The sequence below is a fragment of the Branchiostoma lanceolatum genome, chromosome 8 (genome assembly GCF_035083965.1).
Source record: "Branchiostoma lanceolatum isolate klBraLanc5 chromosome 8, klBraLanc5.hap2, whole genome shotgun sequence".
Lineage (NCBI taxonomy): Eukaryota > Metazoa > Chordata > Leptocardii > Amphioxiformes > Branchiostomatidae > Branchiostoma > Branchiostoma lanceolatum.
Window position 1 is genome coordinate 510813 of NC_089729.1, and position 27859 is coordinate 538671.

A 27859-nucleotide genomic window follows, 5' to 3' on the forward strand; every position below is an offset into this window, starting at 1 on the left:
GTTCTCCGAATAGAAGGACACAGTTATGGTCGAGTATTCATGATCAGGTAACGTTGTAAAATGTTCAAAATTCTATTCAGTTGTTCGAGTAAATATTTTTGGAATAACAAAAACTAGAGAATATGCAGTCCCTTTTGTGGGTAACTCTGGCACTGGAAACTGCTGCCCAGCTATAGAAAATAGCTTTTTTCGAAAACAGGCAAACATAAATACGCACGCCAACGTCATTGATACAAAGTGTATTGAAAATACATGCCCATGGACTAATTGAATTAATAACATTATATTTGTGCGGTTTGTGTTGTCCCTTCTAGTGCTACTGAGCACCAGAGAGGCAAACAGTTTCCTGGCGCGCCCTCGGTCCCGGCGGGGCAATGCCGAGGGCCCGTTTGCCGAGGCACCAACCTGGGCGGGAGGCCCTGGGGATAACCTGGAGCGGGAGTGCATCGAGGAGACCTGTAACAGAGAGGAGGCTCACGAGTGTTTCGAGAACGACGAGAGAACCGTGAGTCTGCCGCACGAAATCCAATCTTTAGGCCCCTGTCACACTTGTGCGTATGTTAAAGTGCGCGTGAGTTCCGCAGTAACATTTTTTTTTGTTTAAGTAAATTTTGCGGGGAGGAAGTTGTTTTATTCTTTGACCCACCGTTGTGCAGTCTGGTTATCAAAACCCAGAAAATACTTATTCGGCTACAAACTTGACCTAAACCAAAAACATGTTAATTAATACGCAACCCATGCGGGCTTGTATATACGCACAGGTGTGACAGGGGCTAGATACCTTACATGCGTAAATCTTTGATGATAAAACGCTATCGTTACGAATGCTCTAATGTATACTTAGAGGTTGAGTTTAGCGAGGTAGCGTGCGTAGTTCGGTGGTTAGCGACTCTACCTGTGGACTGAGAGGCTGAGAGTTCGAATCTCGACTGTTGTATGTCGCAGTTTTTAGAATTGGACGTTATATTTGCGCCCTTGAATATCAAATATCTGTTACAATTGTACAAACATTCTTTTTATGAAACAAAATAATTTGTATTTCTATGATGCTGATGCACATTCACTCTTTTCATTGCAGAGTGAATTCTGGATCGAGTATACAGGTAGGATGTTCCACATGAAATGATTTCTGATCTTTAGGGACATTGACGATTACCTTAAATTGGGAGTGTAGGCTCCTGAGGTGACAGATTTTCGTTTTTTTCTTTATTTTCTCGCTTTCTTTCGTTGTAAACAAAATTCGGTCCTTGGTGGCAAATATGCAGGTCCTGGCACATTGGCGCACCAGATTCCACGAGTTAAGGGTCTTAAACGGGAGGGATTATCCATTTCACATGGGATGAAGGCCTGAGGGAGAGAGGGATCATCCATTCCACATGGGTTAGGGAGGAACCATGGGATGAAGGTCTGAAGGATCATTAATTTCACATGGGGGAAGGTCTGGGACGGGACCATCCATTTCATATGGAAGGAAGGTCTGAAGGGGAGAGGGGGTCATCCATAGCACACGGAGTAAGGGTCTGGGAAAGGAGAGACCATCCATTTGACATGGGTTAAGGGTCTTGGAAGGGAGGGACCATCCATTTCACATGGACTTGGGTGGGAGAGGTGAAGTTGAGGGCGTGATGGAAATCCATTTCACGTCAGAGAGGATGAAGGGAGCGGAACGTCGATTTCATACCAGTTTGAGGGTGGGCAGGGAGAAATATTTGATATTCCTAAAAAATATAATAGTAAATAAGAAGTAACTACACATCTGATTTTAAACAGTTTATTTGATTGCATTTTTTTTGTGTACAAAACAGGAATGCAAAGTGTACTGAGGAAAATACCACAAAGCTCTGATGTATCTTTGTTGGACAAGGTGGCCAGTCTTGTACAACTAGATACATGCAGATGCCACAAAATATAAAAGCAAAGCGTGAACAAAAGACCTTATTGCAAAGAATGTAAACAAGAGGCAATCAAATTCATAGCATTTAGAACAAATACTACAAATTCTGATGCCATCAAAGCACAGTACATGATTTGACTACCGTTGCCTTCAGTATGCGCATAGATACAAAGGAATTCTTATCTTCTAAACAAAACAGTTGTTGTAAACGTTCTTTAAGTCTGACAGTGCAGTGGCACATTACTCTCCAAGCAAAGGTCGGCTCCGGCTGGTTTTTTTTTTAAACGCGTTTAGGCGTTTTTGTCGGACTTTCTTTTTTGTCCCGTTTTCTTTATGTCGCCAAGCCGAACTTCTGCTTGTAGAGTAGTGGCTAGTGTCAGATACTTAATGTGTTAGTGTGTTTGTGTTGTGTGTGTGCATTAGTATGTGAGTGTTAGTTTGTGTTTGTGTTCCAAAATCAGCCTAAGGCCACACCAATTTAATTTCTTGGTTAACAGATTTTTCAAACTTTAACATTAGGACATCATTAAAACAGAAGGCCGAGGTGAAAACTTGCACCTGACCCTGTTCACTCACTGAAGCTGTCTGTACCAAAGTACAAACTTTCCTCTGAGATTCTGTTTTCACGTTGATTTTCAAATCTACCAGGGGGTAGCATTTTTTTTAAAAATTCCGTTAACCAAGACATTGAATTGGTGTGGCCTAAGCCTTGAAATAAGTAGCCAAAATTACAATAGGACTTAGAATAGATGGCTACAAACTACCTCTATACCATAAATGCGCATTATCAACATCTACTAAATCTAAAGAAATACAGAAAAGACGAGAAAAAAATTAAACTTAAACCTACCTTACACATAGTAAGCTTAACTAGAATCTAGTTAGTAACCCTAGCTTGGGTTACTGGGTCACATTTCCAAGACAGGGCCCGACCAGAATGTTTCAGAAAACAAAGAATGAAAAATACAAACCAAGAATATACATAATTTATGGTAACAAGTACTTTTTTGCAATTTGTGTGTTTTGCTGTCTTTTATATCATTTTTTTTTCGGTCCCGCAAGCTTTGAAATGTGCCCTTAAGCATAACATAGTACAATGTCCATGTATACATGATTGCTGTAAAGTGTACACTTTGCCTTCCATAAAACGTCATTGACAAGAACTTCATCTTCAGACTGCTGGGGGCGTGACAGGAAGTTAACCTGATTTGTGATTGTCATTTCAGTTCTAGGTTCAACCTAGAGATGTACATTTACCTGAAGCATTGGAAGCAGAGAGATCATGACCTCTTAATGGATGGTAAGGTGTTGAGCACATTTTGATGACACCCTGAGTAAAGTTGATGATGAGTGGTTAAGACATTTCAAAAGCAATGGCTACTTCTGCACACAGGGCTCCATCCTATTTCTGCAGTATACAAGCCCGATGTATGCCAGATTCAGTTACTGTAACTATGCCAATGGCCAGGATTGCTCTCGGAGTAACTGCAAAATTCAGTGTTTCAGAGATCTGGGATTTTCCTGGTTCTGTTAGCTCACAACTACTCAGGCTCTCCAACCACCTGCCTTCCTTTCTGGCCCTGTGCCGTAGTCTTGGTTCGGGACTCCAAGATGCGACAACACGAGGCAAATTACGTAATGGTCTAGGTTCCCGACGACCCAATACCACCACATAAACAGAAAGGACAACAGTTGGTAGAAGAATCCAAGCAGTCATAAGCTAACAGAACCAGGAAAATCCCCTCTCTTGGAAACGGTGAACTTCACAATCACTCCGCTAACAATCTCAGCCATCAACACAATCACAGGAACTGAAACAGTCACACACTGGATCTGTACACCACAGAAACAGGCTGAAGCTGGCTGTATGCAAAAGCAGCTACCACTCACAAAATGCCCAAACCCCCTACCAACAACACCACTCAGGATGTCAACAAAAAACCGTCAAGCACCCTACCACCAACCAACAGATTGTGACTAGCACTACCGACAATGTCTCAGCTACACGGAGGGAATCATATTTTCAGTTAAAGCTATCAATGCAACATCACAAATTGATAACTTCCCATCAAGCCTGTCACATGTCAGTCCTCTGGCAGGGCGAACACACAAAGCACTAGTCTTCTGGACGTCATCGTGGAGATGGCGTACTTGGCGTTGGACAATGACCTCTCAGCAGAAGTCCTGAGAGAAGACAAATTACACAGGAATTAGGACAAAACAGCCAGATTAACGTCTTCTTGCTTTGTTCTAATCAAACCACTACAAATCATCATAAATTTCTTCGTCCTCCTAGCCCCCTGTCTACTTGAAGCACTACGTACTGTACATTGTACACAAACAAGACGAATTTGAAACTAACTTGTTTTCTGAAGCGCTACTATTATTTCAACTTAAAATTTGAAACCACAGAGAACACCCCATTTTCTCCTCATTACGAAATTAAAACCACGCAAACTTCAATGCATTTACGGTACAATTGATGACCGAATTCTAAGTCAAGCTGTACAGATTCTACTCACAGTGGTGTTAATCCAGTCTCCTCAATTTCCTGTCTTCACTCTCTTCAAGTTCTGCAGCAGGGTCAGGATGTGCTCACAGACATCAGCTGGGACAAACACAAAAGGCTCAAGGGATGTCCAGTGTTTTTGGAAATGTGTGAAATACAATTAGAACTTGACACCTGAGACAACATTTGTGCATGACCAAAAATTCAAACACAAGATGTATTAAACTGAGGACCAGTGCAAATGCACGTATCATGCATGCCTAATAAGTAATTACAGATCCATTTTCATAATGAATCCTATCAACATCAAATGCTAAGCAGAGCTAGCTGTCAAACAATACATCACAGGTAATGCTCACCTTATCAAATGTGGCGTGTCTTTTAGTCTCTGGATGTTGTCACAAAGAAGCTTCTTTGACTGATACTTGCTGCCCTTCTCGCACTTACGTAACACTGTGCGCACTTCCAGACATATAAGTCAATGGTGCCCCCTCACCATTGCTGCAAAACAAACGATTTTACTCCAATGGCATGACAAGGGGGGTTGTGACATACAATCGTGGGCAGCTGAGATGAAAAATGCATACATTGACCAAATTTTCCAACCAACAAATACGTTCCAAGTTCCAACCATGTTAGAACGACAAACATTTTCTGCAAAGCATTGTTCAATGCTTAGGTCCCGCACAGAGGCATGAATTTCTAAGAACAAATGTCCTATACAGTTAAAAGTTTGCGTTGTTTTGTTCAGGCAAATCAGATAACTTTTTACATAGTGAATTGTTACCAACTTAACGTTACATAAAGCTTCATGTAGTCACGCTAAACACAGCTTTAAAAAGACACACAGTACAGTATCGAGAAGTACTAGTACTTACTGTCGAATGTCGTGGGAAAGGCCGAGGCATCACGCCATAATTCATATCGATGGCATACGGACTGGCTCCTATACTGTCCATCCATGACTCTTACGGCTGGCAGAACCGCGCGACCAAGGAGGTTAGAACCTCTTTGGTGCTACATGGACGAACCTTACGGTGAGGGACAGGGGCCAGTCCGGGCGGATGCACAAGGTACAAGGGCGGCAAGCGGGTCTCGTGGTGACGGAGACATGTCGATCTTGCCATGCTGGTAGTTGATCGAAGAGTGAACCTTCCAAGGCTACAAAGGCATCACGCTATACGCAGTGGCCTGTGATTGGTCACTTACCAGGATATTCTGGCTTGTGATTGGTCGGAAAAATGCGCTTTTGGTTGTCATGGGTGATGCCACTCCGGATTGGTCATCTGTCTGATGAGATTAACCTCACTCTTTGGTTATCTGACCTTATAAGATTAATATCGTTGTAACGCAAGCATTAGTCTCACCTGAGACGTCTGGACCTGGCCCCAGACAAGTAAACATCCTGGTGGCTAGTAAATATACCAGACTATTGATAAGGACTGATAGTTAGGTCGTATTCTACGGCATTCTGCTTTCTCATTAGATCGTATTTATTGGTTTCTGATTTGTAGGGCCTACGTTTTACTAAGTGTTCTGAAATGTGTGGGTCACGACCCGCATGATAGTATGTTAAGTGCCCCACGTGTGCCAATCAAATCAAATCAACTAACTGCGCACGACCTGCAGCTGTGATAGTGATTGATATTTGATAGCAGTTCTGTAGCTGATCATGCTATAGCTAGCTTCCGATTTGACCAGATGGCTATGTCATATTTTGGGGTCGTAGAAAATACTAGTCAGACGCAAATGATACGCTTCCTTCCATATTCTACATGATCTATCTATTCCTATTGTTCACATTAACGTTCAAATTAAGCCAAAATTCATTAAAACAATCTAGTGCCTAAAGACAATATCTATAGGAAAAATTCCCCCCCAAAATTGCTCTAGAATATTGCTTGACTCTTGGACCAAACCTGTCTGTATTTGCCGCTAAAGCGCAAATGCTTAATTCTAGTAGAGTTTGACTGTACTAATTTCACCACGTTTTCAGACGAAAAGAAAACTACTCTCCTCTTAACATCACAAAACCCACACATTACAGAAAAAGTGGGATCATTCGTCTTCCATTGTCTCGCAAAAAAAAGAAGCTGAACCCAATAAGTTAGAACTTAGCGGCAATAGTCAAGACTAGAGTAGTCATATGTTATATTGTTCATCATTATCTGTCCGTCCACTCTGTGTTACGTATACATGTACATGTAACCGTTACTTGCAATTAGCCTACGGGCAGGAATTTGCAATAAACTTTCATTAAAACCCTATAACTATTTCATTCTGATTTATTCTTATCCAAACTTTCCTCCCCCTCCCGCAGACCCTAACCAGTGCGAGTCCAGCCCGTGTGTGGGCTCCAACACGCTCAGGTGCGAGGACTTGTTCCAGGACTACCGCTGCGTCTGTAAGGCCGGCTTCAGCGGCGTCCGATGTCAGATAAGTATGGAAACCTTTCAGCGCTACAAGTCCATGACATAACATAACATAACATAGTGTTTGGATAAGAGGCATATTGCCTATGAGATCCGCATCTTAAGCTTAGACTCGTAACTTAGAGTTCAGAGTTTGTAATGAGAGTTTATGATGGGCTGGGTGAGTACTGCAGTCCCCTCCAGTGGTTGTCCAATTTTGATTTGAAAGTCCAGATATGAAAAAAAATCATAAATGCTGTGTTGGCTCATTTATATTATGGGTGTAAGATGGGGGGAGGGTGAAAACTGGGTACATCAAATAAGTATGAAAACCCTTCAGTGCTACAATTCATAGATACAAATCATAAATGCAGCGTTGGTTCTTGTGGGTGTTAGAGGTCATGCTTATGGGTTAAAAACCAGCTAAAGTGGCATCAACTGCCAAATAAGTATGTCAACCATTCACAAATATGGTGTGCATGTTAGAATTCATGTTGGGGGATTAACTGTCAAATGTCAGCGCTACTATTCACAGAAAGAAATGAAATCAGGTGTGCAATGTTGCTTCTTCTGTTGGTACAGGATGACATTTCATAGTGCCTAGAGTCCCGTTTCAATGGGTAAAAGTTGGACGCCCCAAACTGTAGGGTAACATGTATTACTTAACGTTACACTAACAAACATTCTGACCGTCTTTCAGATATCAACGAGTGCGCGAGCGCCCCCTGCCTGAATGGCGGGCGTTGTACGGTACGTAATTTTTCCAGGTAGTGGTTGAACCTCAGGACCCAAAGGTCAAAACGTAATTTTGTGGCTGTTGGAGATTCCAGTTGATTTCTTTGTAACACTTAAGTTAATCTTTACGTCCTTACTAATCTGAACGCAAATCCCAGGAAATTCCAACCCATCTAAAAGGGATGTAGAATAATTTCTTACGGCAAAAATGACGTTTTAAGACAAAATATTGAATGTCTTGTGAGACAAATTTTTAAATATCTTGTTACATCAAGATATTCTGCTCTCTCTAGGATGGTGCAAACCGGTACACATGCGCATGCGCACCAGGGTACCAGGGAACCCGATGTGAGTCAAACATCAACGAGTGCCAGAGCAACCCATGTCAGTACGGCGGCGCATGCGTGGACGGTGTCAACAGCTACACCTGCGATTGCTCCGCTGGATACACTGGTGAGAAGTCGTGACAATGTTTTCCGATCAACACTGTCATCACTGAGATAGAAATTGATAAGAAATACTAGGTCCTGACATTCTACATTGATTTTGATTGTGACATGAGAAATTCAGTCCTTAGATGACAACGTTAATCATAACAATACGTTCACCTCTTACAATTATGATAACTATAAATTGTATTTGTTTGTACCAGAAAGTGGGCACCATCCGACAAAACGAGGCTGTACTCCAGATGAATGAATCTTTACTGTTTCTGCGCAGACCCAAACCGTTTGTACCAGAAAGTGGGCACCATCCGACAAAATGAGGCTGTACTTCACATGAATGAATCTTTACTGGTTCTACACAGGCCCAAACCGTTTGTACCAGAAAGTGGACACCATCCGACAAAATAAGGCTGTACTTCACATGAATGAATCTTTACTGGTTCTACACAGGCCCAACCCGATTGTACCAGAAAGTGGGCACCATCCAACAAAGTGAGGCTGTACTTCACATGAATGAATCTTTACTGTTTCTACACAGACCCAAACCGTTTGTACCAGAAAGTGGGCACCATCCGACAAAATAAGGCTGTACTTCACATGAATGAATCTTTACTGTTTCTACACAGACCCAAACCGTTTGTACCAGAAAGTGGGCACCATCCGACAAAAATGAGGCTGTACTCCAGATGAATGAATCTTTACTGTTTCTACACAGGCCCAAACCGTTTGTACCAGAAAGTGGGCACCATCCGACAAAACGAGGCTGTACTTCAGATGAATGAACCTTTACTGTTTCTGCGCAGGCCCAAACTGCGGGACCGAGCTGGACGAGTGTAGCTCCGGCCCATGCGCACACGGCGGCTCCTGTACGGACCTGGTGGCGGGGTTCTCCTGCGCCTGCGCACCAGGGTACTCCGGTCAGCGCTGCGAGGTGGACGTGGACGAATGCCTGTCACAACCCTGTCTGAACGGTATCCTTGTTTATCTGTTTGTTTATTTGTCTGTTTGTTTAGCTGTCTGTTTGCTAACTTGTCTGTTTGTCACGAACGTTGATGTCAGGGTTCGGATAGCAAAGTTCTTTGTTCACAACCAAGCGTTTGGTGACCAACTGTCGCCTCCATCGGTGCAATTCTGACTGGTTCTGATGAGCACTGCAGCTAGGGGGCGCTGTTAACTGATGCGGTCTCAAACGCTTAGCATTTACACATATAACGTTACATAGATAGGTATTTAGTTCATGTGATGTTTACAATGCGGTCCCAAACGTCGATCTTGAATAAGATTCTTATTTAGGATTCTTATTTAAGATTCGTGTTTAAAGAACTTATCCAATGACTTACCAACCTGATGAAACTCTTCGCAGAGGTTTGGTGGGCTATTTGCTTGTTTTGTTCTTTGTTTATCCGTCTGTAAGTTGGCAATTGTTTTTTGGTATTGTCATGGGCCTTGATGTAATGGCCATGGAAGCATGGTGCTGTCTGTAACCACGTTTCCAGTGGAAAAAAACTATCTTACCGCAGCAACATTCTATTGAATGTCCTTGGCTGTGGAAAAGCCTATTTGCCTTCTTTATGAGTAAAAGAAGAAATTTGACAAGCAAATCACGTGATCTTTATCCTGACCCGCAGGCGGGACCTGCACGGACGGAGTGAACAGTTACCAGTGCGCATGCCCGGGCGGGTTCGTTGACCCCAGGTGCGGGACTGTCGTCACCCCGTGTACGTCACAGCCGTGTCAGAACGAAGGGTCATGTCAGGTGACCGGGGACGGCTTCCAGTGCCAATGTCGCTTTGGTGCGTAGGAAAAACTCTCCTCAGTCTCAAACAACTTACAGTGACATCTTTCTTAAACACAAAATAATCAATACAGCTTGCTATTCATGCATTGTTATCACAAAACTTAACTCTATTGAACGCGTAGTATGTAGATAGAAAGAGTGCTAGGAGACACCCAACTTATCGATTTAAAAGTTGAGGGTTCATATCAGTTTTTTTCGACCATGCATACTTGCGGTGCATACGTCCTTTCTTCTGATAAAGTGTGTCTATGAAATTTGAAGGACAATTGCTATGATATCTTACAGATACAACATATAACGTTAGACAGACATTTTGTGATAGTTTCATGTACTTAATTAATGTTGTGGTAACTGACGTCTTTCTATCTCATCTAATCAGGATTCACTGGAACTACTTGCGAAATCGACATCGACGAATGCAGCACGTCCCCTTGCGAGAACGGTGGAAACTGCACCGACCTGATCGGGTGGTTCAACTGCACATGCGCACCAGGGTGGTCGGGTTACAACTGTTCCGTGGACGTGGACGAGTGCGCAAGCGCGCCATGTCGTCACGGCAGCACGTGCACAGATCTCCTGAACGGGTACCAGTGCGCATGCGTGCAGGGGACGACGGGAAGGGACTGCGAAATCAACATAGACGAGTGCGCAAGCGCCCCCTGTCTGAATAGTGGGGTATGTCTTTTTTATTGATCAACAACAAAAGTACAAGTATATTATAATCACCTCTGGAAAATCAAAATCAAAACTCACAAAGACAAATAAAACTATTAAGGTACAATGACAAAAAGTAACACAGAATTTGGGTCGGACAGTCCAGGATGGAATGGAAAGTTTAAAACAGGGTTATATTTAAGATTGTTAATTGTATATTGAAGGACAGTTCAATCAAATTCAAAGCATTTAGTGTTTTTTTTTTTTTCATTCTTATACACTAGTAATTCAATTCACCACAAAACAAGCCTCATTCAGTCTTTGAGAGCCACCCAAATGTTTCGTGTTAGGCCAACTGGATTGTGATGGCAGGCAGACTCTTGTTTTGACTTCAAAAGTTTTCCATTGTACCCATCAGGAAAGCAATCACTAGGTGTGTACATTGAACGTTTGGTTTAGAATAAAACTATTCCTGTGCTGTTAATATCTTTTAACAGGTGTGTTTGAACGAGGTTGGGCGGTACGTCTGTGCGTGTATCCCCGGTTTTACCGGGACGAACTGTGAGGAGAACACGGACGAGTGCGCGTCATCTCCGTGCACCAACGGCGGCACGTGCGTCGACGACGTCAACGGGTTCTTCTGCGCATGCGCGGCCGGGTACGAGGGGGCGCTGTGCGAGGCGGAGACGGACACGTGCGCGAACCTGCCCTGCCGAAACGGCGGGACGTGTACGGCTCTCTCCCCGGGCTACAACTGCACCTGCCCCGCCAGCCACGCCGGCAGGAACTGCGAGGTGAGCTCTGCTTCCGAGGCGGTTAGCTCTTGTTGTCGATGCCGTTTGTTTGTCTCTCTCTCTCTCTCTCTCTCTCTCTCTCTCTCTCTCTCTTTCTCTCTCTCTCTTTCTCTTTCTCTTTCTCTCTCTCTCTTTCTTTCTTTCTCTCTCTCTCTCTCGCGCGCGCTTTGTGTGTGTGTGTGCATATATGTGTGTGTGTGCATGTGTGTGTGTGTGCATGTGCATGTGTGTGTGCATGTGTGTGTGTGTGCGTGTGTGTGTGTGTGTGCGCGCGTGTCTGTGTGTGTGTATGTGTGTGTGTGTGTGTGTGCATGTGTGCATGTGTGTGTGTGTGTGCATGTGTTTGTGTGTGTATGTTAGTGTGTGCGTGTGTGTATGTTTGTGGAGAGCATAATTCGAATTTGTTGACATATAGCAGGTTGTGCGGGAAAACGAAGGTCAAGTTCGATAATGGGCCTCCTAGCGGATTTCTTCGGTACTGCAGCGGAACTTTCGGCTTTGACATCTCATGTCATTACGTTTACCTTAGACGAACGTGGACGAGTGTTCGAGCTCCCCCTGTCGGAACGGCGGGCGGTGCGTGGACGGGGCGGCGCGGTACGAGTGCGTCTGCGCCGCCGGCTTCACCGGTGCGCACTGCGAGACCGACTCGGACGAGTGCCAGTCAAACCCCTGCCGAAACGCCGGTAGGTAGAATTTCTCACATGTATTCTGAATGGATTCTAAACTGTAAACGCCAACACAATCAATTGGACTTACCCGAATTTTCGACTGATCAGCTACAGTCTTTGTCAAGGAGTGAACAATCCACTGCTTCCATGACGTCACGTTATGCAGATGAGACACGTGACTCGGTGAGCAGTGGATCATATGTTGCAGAAAGTCTATGGCGCCCTCTGTCTCTGTTGAGACTGTAGCTGATCAGTCGAAAATTCGGGTAAGTCCAATTCATAGTGTTGGCGTTTACAGTTTAAACTCCATTCAGAATGACTTCTACCAACACAGATGAACTTTCAAGTGAATAAACATGTATTGTTGATATCTAAGGAACCCCTCACTCTACTGCGTATACTAGTATTCAAGTCCGCATGAGTTGCGTATTAGCATTATTTTATTTAGTTAAAGTTTGTGAAGAAGAAGTTGTTTTCTACTTTGACCCATTGTTGTGCAGTCAAGATATCGAACCGAAAGAAAATACTTCTTCGGCCGCAAACTTGACCTAAGACAAAAAATGTCAATACGGACTTGAATATACGTACAAGCGTGAACGGCCGGCCCTAAGAACAACTAACTCCCAACCATGGTCTGTAGAAGGTCGGGAAGACATAATAATAATGGTTTTTATTGGTCAGAAATTACCCGCAATGGCAGCCTATTAGCGCTGAATTGATGCAGGGTTTACAGGTTTCACACAACATACATAATATCTTATCCACACTTGCATTTTGTGGAACTGTCGCAAGGGTCTGGGCGGCTGCCATTCGGCGCCACCAGGTGACCTCAATACGACCTTGCCCAACCGAAGTCAGGTACCCATTCACACCTGGGTGGAGTTAGGAAAGTCGTGTAAAGTGCCTTTCCCAAGGGCACAAGATCGGTGACATGACAGGATTCCAACTCGGGACCTCTTGGTTCTGAGTCGAACGCTCTGCCGTTGCGCAACACGACCCCACAGGTCGGCTATGTGTGGCTTTAACCAGTTCCCCACGCCTATAAAACCCGTTCCAGGTACCTGTGTGGACGGGGTGGACTCCTTCTCCTGCGTGTGTCCGGCGGGAACCAGCGGAACGCTCTGCTCAGGCGAGCTGGCCGGCTGCGAGGCTAGCCCCTGCAGGAACGGCGGCGCATGCGCAGAGCAGGCCGACTCGTACGTCTGCACATGCGCGGACGGGTTCAGCGGCACCGACTGCGAGATCAACTCTGACGAGTGCGGCAGCGCCCCCTGCCGGAACGGCGGGCAGTGCATCGACGGGGACAACTCATTCAGGTACGAAAAAAATTCGTTGAATTTCAAAATAGAATCTTACACATTCTTTCAGCTTACAATCAACGTATAGTTCAGTAAAACAGTAAATGCTCTTCGTTATATGTGATCACAGTACTATATGTGACCTCCAAAGCTATGTTTGACCTTGAAAACCAATCGTACGGCCCCTCCAACATGTCCATGGCTTGAAAGGCTATAGAAGGCTAATTGGAACCAGGAGCAAACTGCTACCAGTTGAGCCACAGGGACATTTTGCTGCCATGTTTCCCACAGATGCGTGTGTCCAGACGGCTTCTCGGGTCTTCTCTGTGACGTCAACATCGACGACTGCGCAGTGAACCCCTGTCTGAACGGAGGCACCTGCACGGACGGGGTGGATGACGTCACCTGCACATGCGCCGTAGGCTTCACAGGTAGGAAACGTCAACGCCATTTCTAAAAATGACTGAGTAGATTTTCTTTAAGCTTTGAAGAAATCCGTCATCAACGTTGCAACAAAAACCAGTCTTAGCTTATAGTGTAGGATGAGAAATTGAAAGAATACTGTAAATGCATTTAAGTTCGCGTGGTTTTTATTTCGTGCTGAGGCGAAAATGGAGGGTTCGCGGTGGTTTTAAGTTCAGGGTAGCGCTATAGTCACATACTGCTACAGTATTGGACTGAAACATGTTCGTGGTGGTATTAAGTTCGCGGTAAAACGGTCGCCGCGAAAACCGCGAACATAAAACCACCGCATTTACAGTAGTTGAGGGCAGAAATTATAAGGTCTTATAAGGTCGGGGTTTGAATCCAGGCTGTGCTCTACATATACAGATTTGATACTGGTAGGGGTTGCAGTCCTTCGGATGGACTGCATTTACACTAGATCCGTAAGGGGGGGGGGGAGATCTGGCGCTACTGATTTTGAATAAGGATGATTCCCATTTTGCTCATCAGAGAACGAAAATACCCCCGGTACCTTATATATATCAAACTGATCCTATCTGCAAATTGATACCTCTAGCTCTACAACTAGCAAGCTAAATCAGTGCATCTGTCCATCTCCGTGGACGCCTTGACCATACCCCCCCCCCTGTCCTTCTGTGTATTGTCGTACTTTGGCTGCGATCAACACAAGTCAACCACAAAGGAAACATGACAAGCTCAAACATTGTCGATACTTTATTTCCTTCTAGGAATACCAAAACATTGTTCCTCGCCAGGCGAAATTCTGTCACCCACTAGAAACTATCGTTCCCCAGGGGAACACACATGGACGCCGCATCTCAGATGCTTACATCGTGCGTCTGGTGCATATTGCTCCGAAATTCTTCAATAATATTGACTACAACATCAACATCACTACAATATCAACTGTAGTTTTGGTGTAACGCCACGTCATGCCCTAAAACTGCACATTTCAGACTGATATCAGGTCCGATCCTACAGCTGGATTATTATTTAGTAACTTCATATGTTAGAGCCATATAATAAGAGGCCCATGTCATTTTTCTGAATCCTGCCGTTTTAAACTATTCCATACAAAAATACCTCACTATTTGTTATCAAATTTTACGTTAAATATGGTGCCTTGCTATCCAACAATGAACATACACACGGAGATCAATGTTTCCCCTTTATCTAAAATATATTTGGCAATGGAAAGCAAAAAATTGAATACTAGTACTTCTTCGAAATTCTCTAAGATAGCGTTTTTTTTAATTCCCCAAGGTGCCTTGTGAGTGACGTCACAATAAGCTGACGTCACAATGGTAACTAACCCATTAAGTTGTCTTATCTCAATACAACTTCTGTTGCTAAGAGATGATTAAGATATCTAAGATATCTCGATATCGGATCCATAGCAAAGCCGCTTACGTGTCGGCAGGTATAGAAAATACATGTTAAAGTGCCAGTTTGTTAGAGTGCGTACTGTGCACTACCGCGTAGTCCTGTCACGTTCCGTGTCTGTCACCCGGCCCACCGGCACTCAATTACCTTTCAGGTCACTGTACATTATGCGTATGTACACGCGCTAGGACAAAATAATTACATACACTATCTCAGACTGTACATCGATAACGTTGTAAAGCTATCTACATCGCTATAAATTTACAAAGAGGGCTAATTCTTGAACCGAGACATTCACGGAGCGATAGCTAGCGCTGTCTAACAAACGAACATGCCCGAGATCCAAGCTCCGGTTGTTTTACACGTTGACTGGTACAGTTTCTGCAGATCAGTAATGTCTGTGAGCGCGTTCCGTCTCCGTGTAGCCCGAGGGCTGTTGGAGAATGTCCCGTAGTCCGAGACCGCGGCGGCTAGCGCGCTGTTGTCGGCGCTGGAGTCGCCCTCCCCTCGAAGGGTCGCCGCGTCCAACCCCTCGAGCAGGTTCAGCGACGCGTCTCGGCGACGGAGAACCGGTTTTCTGTTGGCTGCGGCCGCCTGTGTCTCGTCGGTCTGCTGTGCGGGTAGGTGGGCAGATGTTTTCTTCTTGTCTGTGTCTATTTTGGGGCTGTTCTCCCGCCGCACACCTTGGACGGAGACGCCTAGAACCGCCAAGACGCTCCACAATGCGTGGTGGTGTTGTCTTAAGGTGCTTATAGTATTGGTAGTGTCTTGGGTGGTATGGATGCTAGCCTTGCTGTTGTACAGGAGTCGTACGTTTTCTATGGTAGCTGTATCAAGCCCCTCGAAGATGTTTGCCTGCGCCTTGCGACGTTTTAGAGCTGGCTTTGCGTTTTCGTCGAGGAGCAGCGCTTCCTCGTGCTCATCTCGCGAGCGTCTGCGGTTGGCGTCGTCGGCCTCGGGTGAGAACAGTCGCCGCAGACTCTCCACGCTCGCCTCGTCGACTCCCTCGAAAATGTTGCCCAGTCCTACTCGTCGCTTCGCGTTGTTGTTGACTTCTCGGTCAGGCTGCTGCACACTGCCTGGCGTTTGGTCTGGCGAAATTTCTTCCGACTCACCGTCTTCTGTGTCTTCTTCCTCGTAGATGGTCTCTAGGGTTGAGTATAGACCGGAAACTCTTCTCTTCCTCGAGAGTTCGCACGGGACGTCTTGTGGCTCGGCAGGTGTAGCGAGCGGTGTGGCTCCGTCGGCGGGGGCGCCCTGCATGGCGAGCCGAAAGCGCTCCACGCGCTCAGTGTCAATGCCCAGAAAGATGTCGCCGAGGGCGTTGCGGCGGCGCAGCGGTTCGTGCACGGCGGGTAGGTCGCTCTTCCGCCGGGAGCCCTCCGCCGTCTCGTCCGGTGAAGTTTGGGTCTTCACTACGCCCCACATCGCCGCTAGCACGCCGGACTGGGGAAGGTCTTTCACTGCATATGCCGTCTGCATTTTTCTGTCGACGCGTCGGTTTGTAAAACTCTGTCTTGCGTCTCGTGTTGGGTTGTCGAATCTTATTCTCTAAATCTTCTTCAAATTCGTCCTTTATATAATATCCAGTCCTCGCTGGCGATTGGTCGGCGTAGTCGGAAACCCCCGAGTCCTATGAATAGCACATGATTACGTCTTATGACTTCATCTCATGAATATTCATGAGTTCGTGGTAAAAACAAGAAACAACCTGCTGGCCGCTGCACCGTGTGGCGTCTAACCTCAGTGGTCTGACCTAGTCTCTACCCGACGCCTAGCCTCTACCAGGCCCCGCGACTGGCTTGAAAATTAGTAGAAATTGACCAAATAATAGAGTGAATAGTATGCTAAGGAGGTCCGCTACGGAGAGAGGGTCGAATATGCCATCCTAGAGCCTGTGCCATTCAGAGCGGCAAATATTATGTGTCCCTATAGCAGACTCTTGCATGCTTTTCTGTCTATAAGGCCAATTTCTACTCTTCCCAGCCGCCTCTGGAGCCTGGTAGAGGCTATCAGACGCCAGCTATAGGAATAATATTTGCCAGGAGAGTCTCTCTCCACCAGAGGGTTTCATTTGCAAGCGGGGAAATATATACTTTAACGTGGACTGACTCTGCTGGCCAATTGTTCCTTTTTTGCCGAATTCTTCGATCCATACCCCCGCAGGGAGGCCTTATACAATAGACGGCGATCTCGCTGCGATCTCGCTGCGACATTTGTGTCATCCTTGGCATTATAATTTTGATATCCTGGAAAAGTATAACTGAAGAGACAACGAAATACAATATAGCATTACTTTCTTTCTAATCAATGGAATTGACTGAGCGTTCTGCTTGGAGATGTTCATGCTGTTTACATATCACAAGTCTGTTGTGACGTCATCATCTCCAAGCAGATGTAAGGACCTGGCTTGGTCTCGGTGTTTTCCGGCTGTTTCTGCAACGTTTACTACTTTTTTTTCTAGAATTGTAGCATCTATTTAATGGATGGTCTTTAAGAAATACTGTAAATGCATTTAAGTTCGCGTGGTTTTAATTTCGCGCTAGGTTGAAAATGGAGTGTTCGCGGTTTCGCTTTTGACACAATAGTAGACAAGGTGTATAAGGGCTAAAGATTTCGCGGTAGATTCAAGTTCGAGGCGAAGAGCTTACCGCGAAAACCGCGAAGATAAAACCATCGCGAACATTTCTGCATCTACAGTACTGTAAATGCCTTTAAGTTTGCGGTGACGTAATTTCGCGGTTGCGGTGGTTTCAGTTTGAAACAAGGGGATAGGCGGGCAGAAAACTTTCGCGATGGGTCTAAGTACGCATTGAAGAGGTTACCGCGAAAACCGCGAACATTAAACCACCGCGAAAACCTCAACATCAGTACCCTACTAGAAAAGAGCACTAAATGTTGTAAAACATGCGAAAAGCACCGAGAATGAACCGGTTCCTTACATTTCACCTCCTTGATTTCACATCTGCTTGGAGAGGTACGTTTCGTCTCATCTGTCCTTCGAAGTTGCGCAATAAAAACAGGTCTGGTGAAAAACAAGCCATGTGTAACAGTCACCCTCGCGTCACGAGCACAGCGGCGGCTACGTAAGCCGGACTCAGTGTTGTTGTCCCGGCTTCGCGCGTGTAATTTCCGGGTGCCGGGGGTGTTGCGATAGCGTCACGCCTCCCGCTACGTGTGAGCTAGGACGTTACGGCTGCATCAAATCAACCCTTCCAGGAAACCAGATATTGTTTTTCACGTGTCATCGCTTCAATTTGTGCTAGAGATTTTGTTGAATGTTCGTCGATGGATGAAAATTAACGCCCTCTACAAAGGATGGGAGAATCAATGAAGACCTTTATTGTACAGGTTTGTCCCAACGAGCCAAGTTGGCGTCAAAACAGATGCATGCGCATTTATACAAATTGGTGTAGCAATCTATCATATTTATGGATGTGACTTCTTCTCGCTTGTTTGTTTGCAATGACATTTAATCAAAACGCATGAGGAGTGTAATTTGAAAGTTTCGTTTAGAACCTCTATGTTTCGCAAATAATGTGCCCATTCGTAAAAGCAGTGAAAGACGAAAAGCCTTTTTCTTAAATTTCTAACGCTCGGTTTGATGATCGTAGATATAGTGCGTGATTTCAAAAAGCCAGCCTTATTTCTCCATATATATTACTACATATGGAATATTTACTGGGAAAATTGTATTTCTTTTAAAATGAGAGAACCCGTGCGAAAAACAAATGACTAAGACATTTTCCGTCAGTACCAGGGGCAGTTCTCGGAAGTCGGCGTTGTGTCATCAGTTGGACACCATTGAAGTTAGACGAGTGGGCAATGTGGCGACGTCATGTGACGTGAAAACAAATATTCTTCTGACGTTTTCATGTTCTTTCAAGTACTGAAAGCAATTTCTATAATGAAAGAATAAACGCGCAGGCATAGTAGACGGCTTCATGTTTTCTTGAAATACAAGCCTAATGCCTTCGAGTCATTTCGCGTGCGATGGCGTGACGTAATGCGGTGTCTCGCTTTGATGTGTGGAGCGTCTTTCCCAAGATTTTCCTTTTTTGGAAAGACAGCACATGCTCTTTGAGGCTTCGTTTCATGTCATGTCTTTAAACGAACGCCTCTGATGTCGTGTACATATATCTTAAGACACTCAATGCCACAGATAGATTTGACTTTTTATTTAGATGCAACAGCTCATACAGTGATAAAATAGGCAAATATATAAAAGATTGTTTTGTTATTAGAAAAAATGATGATACTCAAAATTAGAAAAACATGAATCATGTAAAACCTAAGATAGTCATTTTGTTGTAGTGAATAGTTTTATTCCATACTTATGTCTTGTTCTATGTTTACTGTTGTTGCCATACTTTGTACCTGCTACAATGGTCGCGCAATAAAGTTCTTTATATCTACAGGACCAAATTGCATTCCCAATGATTTTCCTTTTTGGGGAAGATACATGTTTTTTTTTTAGGGTTTGTTTGAGTCCAGAGTGAAATCTTTTACCTGAATGAAGACCTTTATTGCACATTTCTGCCACACCTGGCTAAGTACAGGTCGCAACAAAACAAAATAACAAGTACAGTTAACGGATACAAAAGAATATGGCTATCATTAGATAAATTCTACTTCTCCTCGCTTTTCGGTTATAGTAGATATAAAAAAACAGACTGGATCCCCTGCTGCCGCAGCACATCCAGAGGGGGCGTCACGAGAACACCATCTGGGTGATCTAGCCACTCTGAGATTTAATCTATCGCTCTTGTCCGAGTCATTAACTTTTTTATTGGTTTGGCTGTTCAGCACACACAGCCAGGGCTGACCAACTAGCCTGTGGCTATTACAAAGGGCTTAGCCCTGTTGACAAGGTCCTAGAGTCATTCGCAGCAAGTGTCTTTAATTCTACATGGATTAACCGTTTCGATGAGCGACGTGACATAGTAAGGAAATCAAAATAGATTAAATCTTTATTTCTCGACATCTCAAACATGTTGTTTAGATATGCAAGAATCGATCCGTTTTGTTTTATTATTTCACATTCAAATAAGCTTAGTAATGATTGCATATGGCCATAACCATTTCTTATCAATCTATGTAATATTGATAATCAAAAGTATTTATCGACTACTTGTCAAATAATCTTATTAAAGGTTATACGTTGTATGATGTCATACCTTGTATAACTGGCCATGATATCAGCTGAAATTTCCGTACAAATTTAAAGTTATAGTTGTATTAAAATGTTTTCAGAACTAACCTTACGTTACATGTCAAAAATTACATATCATTCTAAAAGTAACCTTGGTTATATTAACATTGCGCATTGGGTTTGGCAATATATCAACCTCTGCATTACTTGTCATGATTATTGGAGGGTTATAACATCAAGGATGATATGTTTATCAAACAGTTTTGGTGATTACAAGCCAAATTAGTTTGTGTTTTGGCTTCCAAGTGATGTGATGTCAAGCCGTGTTTCTAAATTACACAATTAACTGTGTGAAACCTTACATATCCGGCCATGGCAGTGTATTACATCCGTATAATGGACGTAGGCGTGTTAATACTCGCCCCGTGCCGCCGCACTTACAACACCATTATTGCGGTGGGGCAGGACTTGATTAAATCTGGATAGGGCCGGATCGACCCATTCAAACGTCTGTGCCGTCATCGCGAAATAATCAATTCTGTCGGAGTTGTGTCTTCTCGGAAATGGTGGAATATAAAATTTGAATCTTCGCTGTTACGATATAGTCATGGCTGCAAATGTCGGATTTGTCAACCAAGGGTCGAGGTGTTTAAAAATCGTTTTTTTTCCTCGAACGATACACAGATACAGATACAGATATAGATATAGATATAGATACAGATACAGAAGCTGGTGTGTTACAAAGAAGAGTGGTTATACCGACTATATAGAAACAGATACAGACACGGGTACAGAAGCGGGTGTGTTACGCTGAAGTATGGAGATACCGGCTATATACATATTAGATACAGATAAAAATACACATACAGAAGATGGTGTGTTATTCCAAAGGGCAGTTATACCAGCTATACAGATACAGATACAGAAGCTGGTGTGTTACGTCGAAAGACGGTTATACCGGCTATACAGATACAGGAGCTGGTGTGTTACGCCGAAGGGCGGTTGTACCAGCTATACAGAAACAGGTAAAGACAGATACAGAAGCTGGTGTGTTACGCTCAAGTATGGAAATACCTACTATATAGATGCAGATAAAGACACAGATACAGAAGCTGGTGTGTTACGCCGAAGGGCGGTTGTACCAGCTATACAGAAACAGATAAAGACACAGATACAGAAGCTGGTGTGTTACACAGAAGGGCGGCTATACCGGCTACACAGATACAGAAGCTGGTGTGTTACGCTCAAGTATGGAGATACCAGCTATACAGAAACAGATAAAGACACAGATACAGAAGCTGGTGTGTTACGCTCAAGTATGGAGATACCAGCTATACAGAAACAGATAAAGACACAGATACAGAAGCTGGTGTGTTACGCTGAAGTATGGAGATACCTGCTATATAGATACAGATAAAGACACAGATACAGAAGCTGGTGTGTTACGCGGTTATACCGGCTATACAGAAACAGCTACAGAGCGGACGATGCGGCCGTTATGAAACTACATTAGCCTATATATTGAACTTCAAGTACTTGTGGAATCGACATAGCGATGTCATCAATTTTGCGGTTCCTGGAAAGAATGGAATGTGATTAGAATCTGAGATGGGATTTTTTTACTGTCTGTCATCTTTGAAGAGTAACCTGAAAAACCCACTGGACACGTCACACGAGTTGATGAGTCATGGAAGGAACGTAGGAGAGAAATGCTGATTAAAGATTGCTTGAAGAAATAAATGCCTAGATTAATGGATGGATGGACGGATGAAAGAAAGAATTGAATTATAGCCCTTATAAATAAGTAAGTAGCCATATATGGATAATTTGGTCTAGCCTTTAGAATTAAGCACACGGAATTGGTCTTTGTAGGTACAGATAGGAGTCGGGCAACAGTACATGGGAAATGAATGAATGAATGAACAAACGAACGAACGATTGAACGAACTAACGAACGAACGAACGAGTGAGTGAGTGAGTGAGTGAGTGAGTGAGTGAGTGAGTGAGTGAGATGACGTATCCTGATTGCCACATGACGTTACACCGTCCGAAAACAAATCGATAAGTTTCTCAAATTGCCGGCGTCTTAGACAGACATAAAAGCGCGGACGACTTATCAATGAACACGCAGCGAGCATGCGCAGAAGGCTCATGTCATGAGTTAATTTTCCCGCAGGATTCACGCGTGACTCAATCGTGTTGCACGTCATCAGACGGACAGGGACGCGTCTCCTAATCTACAAGCAGATGTATAGCAGTCGGGCTTGTTGAAACTTGAGCAATAATTTTGGCGGTCTTTTGTACATTTTTCTGGAAATTACGCTCTTTTTCAGAGATGCCCTCCTGGCACTGCGCGTAGTCTTCAGAAACGTCGCCCAAAGCGCCCCAAACAAGCCCTACATATCTGCTTGGAGATAAATAAACGACTTCAGGGCCATCATGTGGTGCTCTCATGGCACGTGAAGCCTCTAGAAAAACGTACAAAACAACTCACTGCTACATCTGCTTGGAGATAAGAGATGGTAGCGTGCGTAGTCCAGTATGGTAGCGTGCGTAGTCCAGTGGTTAGCGATCTTGTCTCTGGAACTAGAAGCCCCGGGTTCGATCCCGGCTGTGTCGCTCACCCGACATGCACGCAACCGGAAAGGGTCGCAGTCCTAAGGACGGGACGTTATGCCGTGGTCCACTGCTCATTGTGCTTGTCGAAAAGAGCTAGGGGAATTTCCCCGGTACAATAAACCTGTAAATACTGTACATAGCGTCTGTCTTCCTGTCACGACCAGTGGAAGATTAGCTCATCTGTTCATTCAGTTCATTTGAGTTTAACTGGTTCGAGATCACTTTCCTTTTTCAGGGTCAGTATGTGGTGCTTGTGTGCTCTCCTGACACGAGTGGTCTATAGAAAAACGTGCAAAACACCGCCCAAAACAAGACCAACAGCTACACATCTGCTTGAAGTATGAATAAACGACTTCAGGGTCATCATGTAGTCTTGTGTGCTCTCTTGGCACGCGCAGCCTCTTGAAAAATGTTCAAAACACCACCCAAAACAAGTTCTACTGCTTTATCTGCTTTGAGACAAACTTGTAGTCTCTAGAAAAACGGAGAAAACACCGCCCAAAATAAGTCTTACTCCTTCATCTGCTTGGAGATAAGCGGCTTCAGGGCAATTATGTGGTCAACATCCTAAATTGTCTTAACCTCATTAACATATCTATTCAGAGTTTTGGTATAAAACCTGTTGTTCTCAGTCCTATCGTTAGTCACTGACAAAAGACAGTGGATGCTGTCTGAAACGTCTGACTGTTTCAAAATCTTATCCAGTTGCTTGAGTAATTATTTTTGGCGCAATTATGTGGTGTTTATTTGCGGACTCACGCTCCAAGGCTGATACCGGCTGAAACCGGTCTCCGTGGTCACGCGTATGGATTTCACGGCGCACAAAGTCATCTCCCGGGACCGCAGAGGATTACAGTATCGCGGAATGAACGGGTTTGTGGTAAAGAAATTAATCATTGGGGTTATCATATTGATTTTCAGACGAAGTACAATATAGTAGGTACACATCTGAGTAGTGAGGCTGCTGTAGTGCTTTTTAATGTGCTCGAGCACCTCCTTGATCACGGGACCCCCGTTTTACGTCCCTTCCGAAAAACGAATGCAGCTCCAACCAGGATGCCCTTCCCCAGATTTGAACCGGGGCTACCACTTATCAGAACCTTGTTTTCTGCATCGATATCGCAGCGCTTGGTGGAAACCTGTTCGGACGAAATGTGGCATGGATCCAGGACAGCAGTGGCAAAATGTTTGGTGCTACGCACAGAGACGCTTGTGGCTTTGGGCTGTATTTCTTTCTTTCTTTTATTTTCTTTCTTTCTTTAGCTTTCCCGGAGTTCTTGGAACGCCATGGCCACTTCCTTATACAGCCACGCAAACATCTTAGAACACCCACTGTACATATTTACCAGGTGATTAAGACATACTCGAACTAAAACGGACGCGTTTAAGCTTTTCCTTTGTCTTGGATCATGGAAGGGTAGGGTTTCCCCCAAGGGTTACTCAAGTTAATACTCAGACCGAGTGGCCCTAGTCTCCTCGGCAGGTTCTGCGGGTCGGGCATGTTGGGGTCTTGTAGTACTGTGCGTACCGCGTTTCATAGCTGACATAGAATCAGAATAAAGTATCTTATGTTGATAAGCCCACAAAAAGCCAGACATGCAGGGACTGCTAAGGAACTCGAGTAACCCTTGCCGAAGAGGCTAGACAGTAGCCTCTACCAGGCTCCACAGGTCGCTGGAAAGATAGTAAAAATTCGCCAAATAGACAGACAACATACCAGAGGAGTTATCTGGCCAGGGAGTACAGTTCCCTAGGTCGCAAACTGTACTCCCTGGCCAGCCAACTCCTCTGGCATGTTATCTGTCTATTTGGCGAATTTTTACTATTTTTCCAGCGCCCTGTGGCGCCTGTTAGAGGCTAGCTAGACAGGTCCGCTGCTGCTCGAGGCTTGGGTTTGACTTCCGGCAGGTGTCACGCACAGGTGTCACGACCTTTGCGGCATTGTAAGGGGCCTGTGGTGACGACGGACATGACGTCACGCGTTTCTCCGAAGTCTTACTTCCTTGTGGAAAATTACCGGAGATTCGTTTTACCGCACGTTGTCAGTTAGGGGGCGAGCGGGGACACGATGTTCAACACAGAATCGACGCCTTTTCAGTCTATTCGATACTACAATTGCAAAACAAAATATGTCTACAAATGGGATAAATGGGATAACTGGTGCACGTTAAGAATTGTATTGCCGAATCCTGAATACACCAAAAGCTGATGACACCGCCATAACATGGTCAAGCATTTTACTATAATACAGGCACTCATACATTCTGACTCATTTCACTACAGTACCTTCTGGAGGCACTATGTTAACCTTGTTTTTAAAAGGTAGTTTAAGTTAGGCTATAGGTATACTGTAGGTATACAGATGTGATTTTTGTGGCAGAGACTGCCATTCTTGTATAGGGCTGTTTAGCCATAGTCGATGCTGTAGGGCTGTTGTGAATTAGGATTTTTCCATGGTCAACACTGACCGAAAGAGGCCATATATAGGTATACTGTAGTGTTTTTTTTTTTTTTTTACGTAGTCCTTTTCTTCTTCTCTGTATATTGAATTATATGGGCCAGGTGCCTGAAATAAAGTTGCAATTGTAAAAATTATATGATCCAGTGCCTAATTTGACTTCATGTCATGTCGGAAAAACTGACTCACTTGGGCCAGTGATTGCAGATTGCAGTAATGGAGTTTCCCATTCGCGCCATTGACGTAGACAGCCTAACCAATCAGATTGCTTAAAATCATTAGTCGTGGCTAATGAATTACAATATACAAAGTTAGATACATGTAACGCCACAGTCGGCACGTATCATCATGTACTATGGATAGGACCCAGGGGTTTTCCGTCCGCGCCATTGACGTAGGTAGATCAACCGGTTCTATTGTGACGTCACAAAGGCAGCACGGCTGCCCGCGCGCCCCGAGCCAATCAAACCGAAGGTCGGCGACAACGTCATAGTGACCGAAATAAACATGTGTTGAAATATTACATCTACCATCGGAAAAATACAATGGAACAAGTTACCGAAATAAACATGTGTTACTATTCGTGTCTCGATGACACAATTTGGTTGTCTCCGAGCAGATGTTTGGTTCCGCCTGTGCGTTTTCCGTGGCGTCGACGTCCGTCTATTGGAACACATTTGGATCTTTTACACACACACATGTACATCACTAAGGGCCAGGTCACAGTCGCCGTGAGACAGCCTTACGACAACAAATGGAAGACTTTCTTAGGACTGCACACCGTTGGGACAGAATAAGGTCACAATCTTCCCCACCAACCTCTGCTTGGAGAGTAGTGACGCCCTCCGGCAAGAACGAGCCAGGTTCGCCACCAACTCCTGCCCCTGGGATCGCACGGCCCTGCCGCGGCGCACGGAGCACCGGGGGCTCCCGCCAACTGCTGCCCCTGGATCGCACGGCCCTGCCGCGGCGCACGGAGCACCGGGGGCTCCCGACGCAGCCAGACGTGCAGAAAAGTCCGTGAAAAATACAGACGTGCGGCAGACCACACAATCATGATAGAAAACAAGCTCAACTTACGCTTCGGTCCCATTTCCAACCCGTGGCAGCGTTGTGGGAACGAAGAATATGATATAAAAGACAACACAAGACACAAAATGTAAAAGTATTTCTTCTAACAGTATATTGTGTATTTTCCTGATTTGTTCTTTAATTTTTCTTTTCGCAAACAGCCCGGCCGGGCCCCGGATTGGAAATGGGACCGAAGCATAACGTGAGTCGTGACATAAAGTTTGGAGAGAGTTTTCATGCGATGCTTGATAGTTATGTGACGTTTTATCTTAGCCAGTCCAGTCTTGATAGCTTTTTTCCGCTTCCAACGGTCGCTATCCCGCGGAAGCAGACTAAATCTAACAAGACTTCAGGCAGGCTAATTTTGTCTCAATTTCCCCGAAAGAAAGCGGGGAAAAAACAAGAAGATATTCAAGATCGGGTAGGTTAAGAAAAGGTCTTCCAGCGGAAACAGTTAATCCTCAGCTCCTGATCTCACACCCCGACCAATCGAACCAATTTAACGCTTAGAGAAAAGTAGTAGAAACTAGAAGTTAAATCGTGGGCGGATTCAATCACTTCCAAAGTGACAAAATTGTCAATCTGAAAGCGTCTTTTGGAAGCTGACACCTTCCACCATCTCACTGGCGAGTTTGTTTGGTCAGATGTAGTCGTTAACGCAAGTTAGAAAGCGATTTGTCGGGCGGGAAATGGCTGATACGAGTCTGAGTTTCAATGCGATTCACGTGGTTCGATTGGTCGGGGTGTCTCACGAATGGCGCACTCAGTACCCAAATCATCACGCATAGAGATTATATTGTTCGCCTTGTTGTATCATTACACCCAGTACTGCAGTAGGTGCCCATCTATTGTTCGCCTTGTTGTATCATTACCCCCAGTAGGTACCCATCTGAGGAATGAGGCTGTTGTAACGTGCTCGAGACACCGCCTCGAACATGGGACCCCCATTTTACGTCCCTTTCGAGAGACGAGTGCAGCTCCAACCAGGATACCCTGTCCGGATTCGAAGCGGGGTCTTCCAGTTACCAACTAATTGGAACCAGGAGCTTAACTACGTCTATGGCAATCACTCGTAACCTTTCCTCGTATTCAAATACAGATATTCGTATTGATATACAGATACAAGTACAGATACAAATATTCGAGTATGATGACCGTGTCAGTCCCTACACCTGAGTGAGGAGGGTTGACAACCCTTCGCGTGGATTTGTTTAAAGTAGATGACAGGTTGCGAATCTGAGACCCAGACATTTTGGGGATCCGTCTCAACTACGAAGATGCTACCAACCGAGATACAGGGACATACATGTTAAAGTTAGTTAGTTCAAATCCTCCCACACCATGATTGATGTATAGGGCGGTGCCCATCCCCGTTTCATAGCCCTGGGCCACACTGTGGTGCAATCACTGCAGCAGGTGGCTAGTCCACTGGCAGTGGAGCGTGTTTAACTTCCATACTGTTTCATATGTATGTACCATTTTTATAAAGTCTTTGGTATGA

The 27859-nt window shown here is 44.6% G+C and overlaps 1 protein-coding gene and 1 long non-coding RNA gene across 2 annotated transcripts in view; one reads left to right on the forward strand and one right to left on the reverse strand.

Annotated features, from left to right (window-relative positions):
- Positions 1-27859, forward strand: part of LOC136440453 (neurogenic locus notch homolog protein 1-like) — a 47986-nt gene that overhangs the window by 10182 nt on the left and 9945 nt on the right. The window contains exons 5-16 of the mRNA XM_066436502.1: positions 315-505; positions 1079-1103; positions 6724-6843; positions 7515-7564; positions 7843-8002; positions 8799-8966; positions 9624-9788; positions 10173-10468; positions 10945-11241; positions 11771-11927; positions 12970-13228; positions 13502-13641. Coding sequence (XP_066292599.1) covers positions 315-505; positions 1079-1103; positions 6724-6843; positions 7515-7564; positions 7843-8002; positions 8799-8966; positions 9624-9788; positions 10173-10468; positions 10945-11241; positions 11771-11927; positions 12970-13228; positions 13502-13641 — 2028 coding nt within the window. The remainder of the gene's footprint in view (positions 1-314; positions 506-1078; positions 1104-6723; positions 6844-7514; positions 7565-7842; positions 8003-8798; positions 8967-9623; positions 9789-10172; positions 10469-10944; positions 11242-11770; positions 11928-12969; positions 13229-13501; positions 13642-27859) is intronic.
- Positions 1758-5946, reverse strand: LOC136439803 (uncharacterized). The gene is made up of 4 exons (XR_010756577.1): positions 5282-5946; positions 4763-4904; positions 4417-4502; positions 1758-4078 (listed from the first exon to the last, which is right to left on the reverse strand). It is a non-coding gene; the product is annotated as an uncharacterized lncRNA (long non-coding RNA).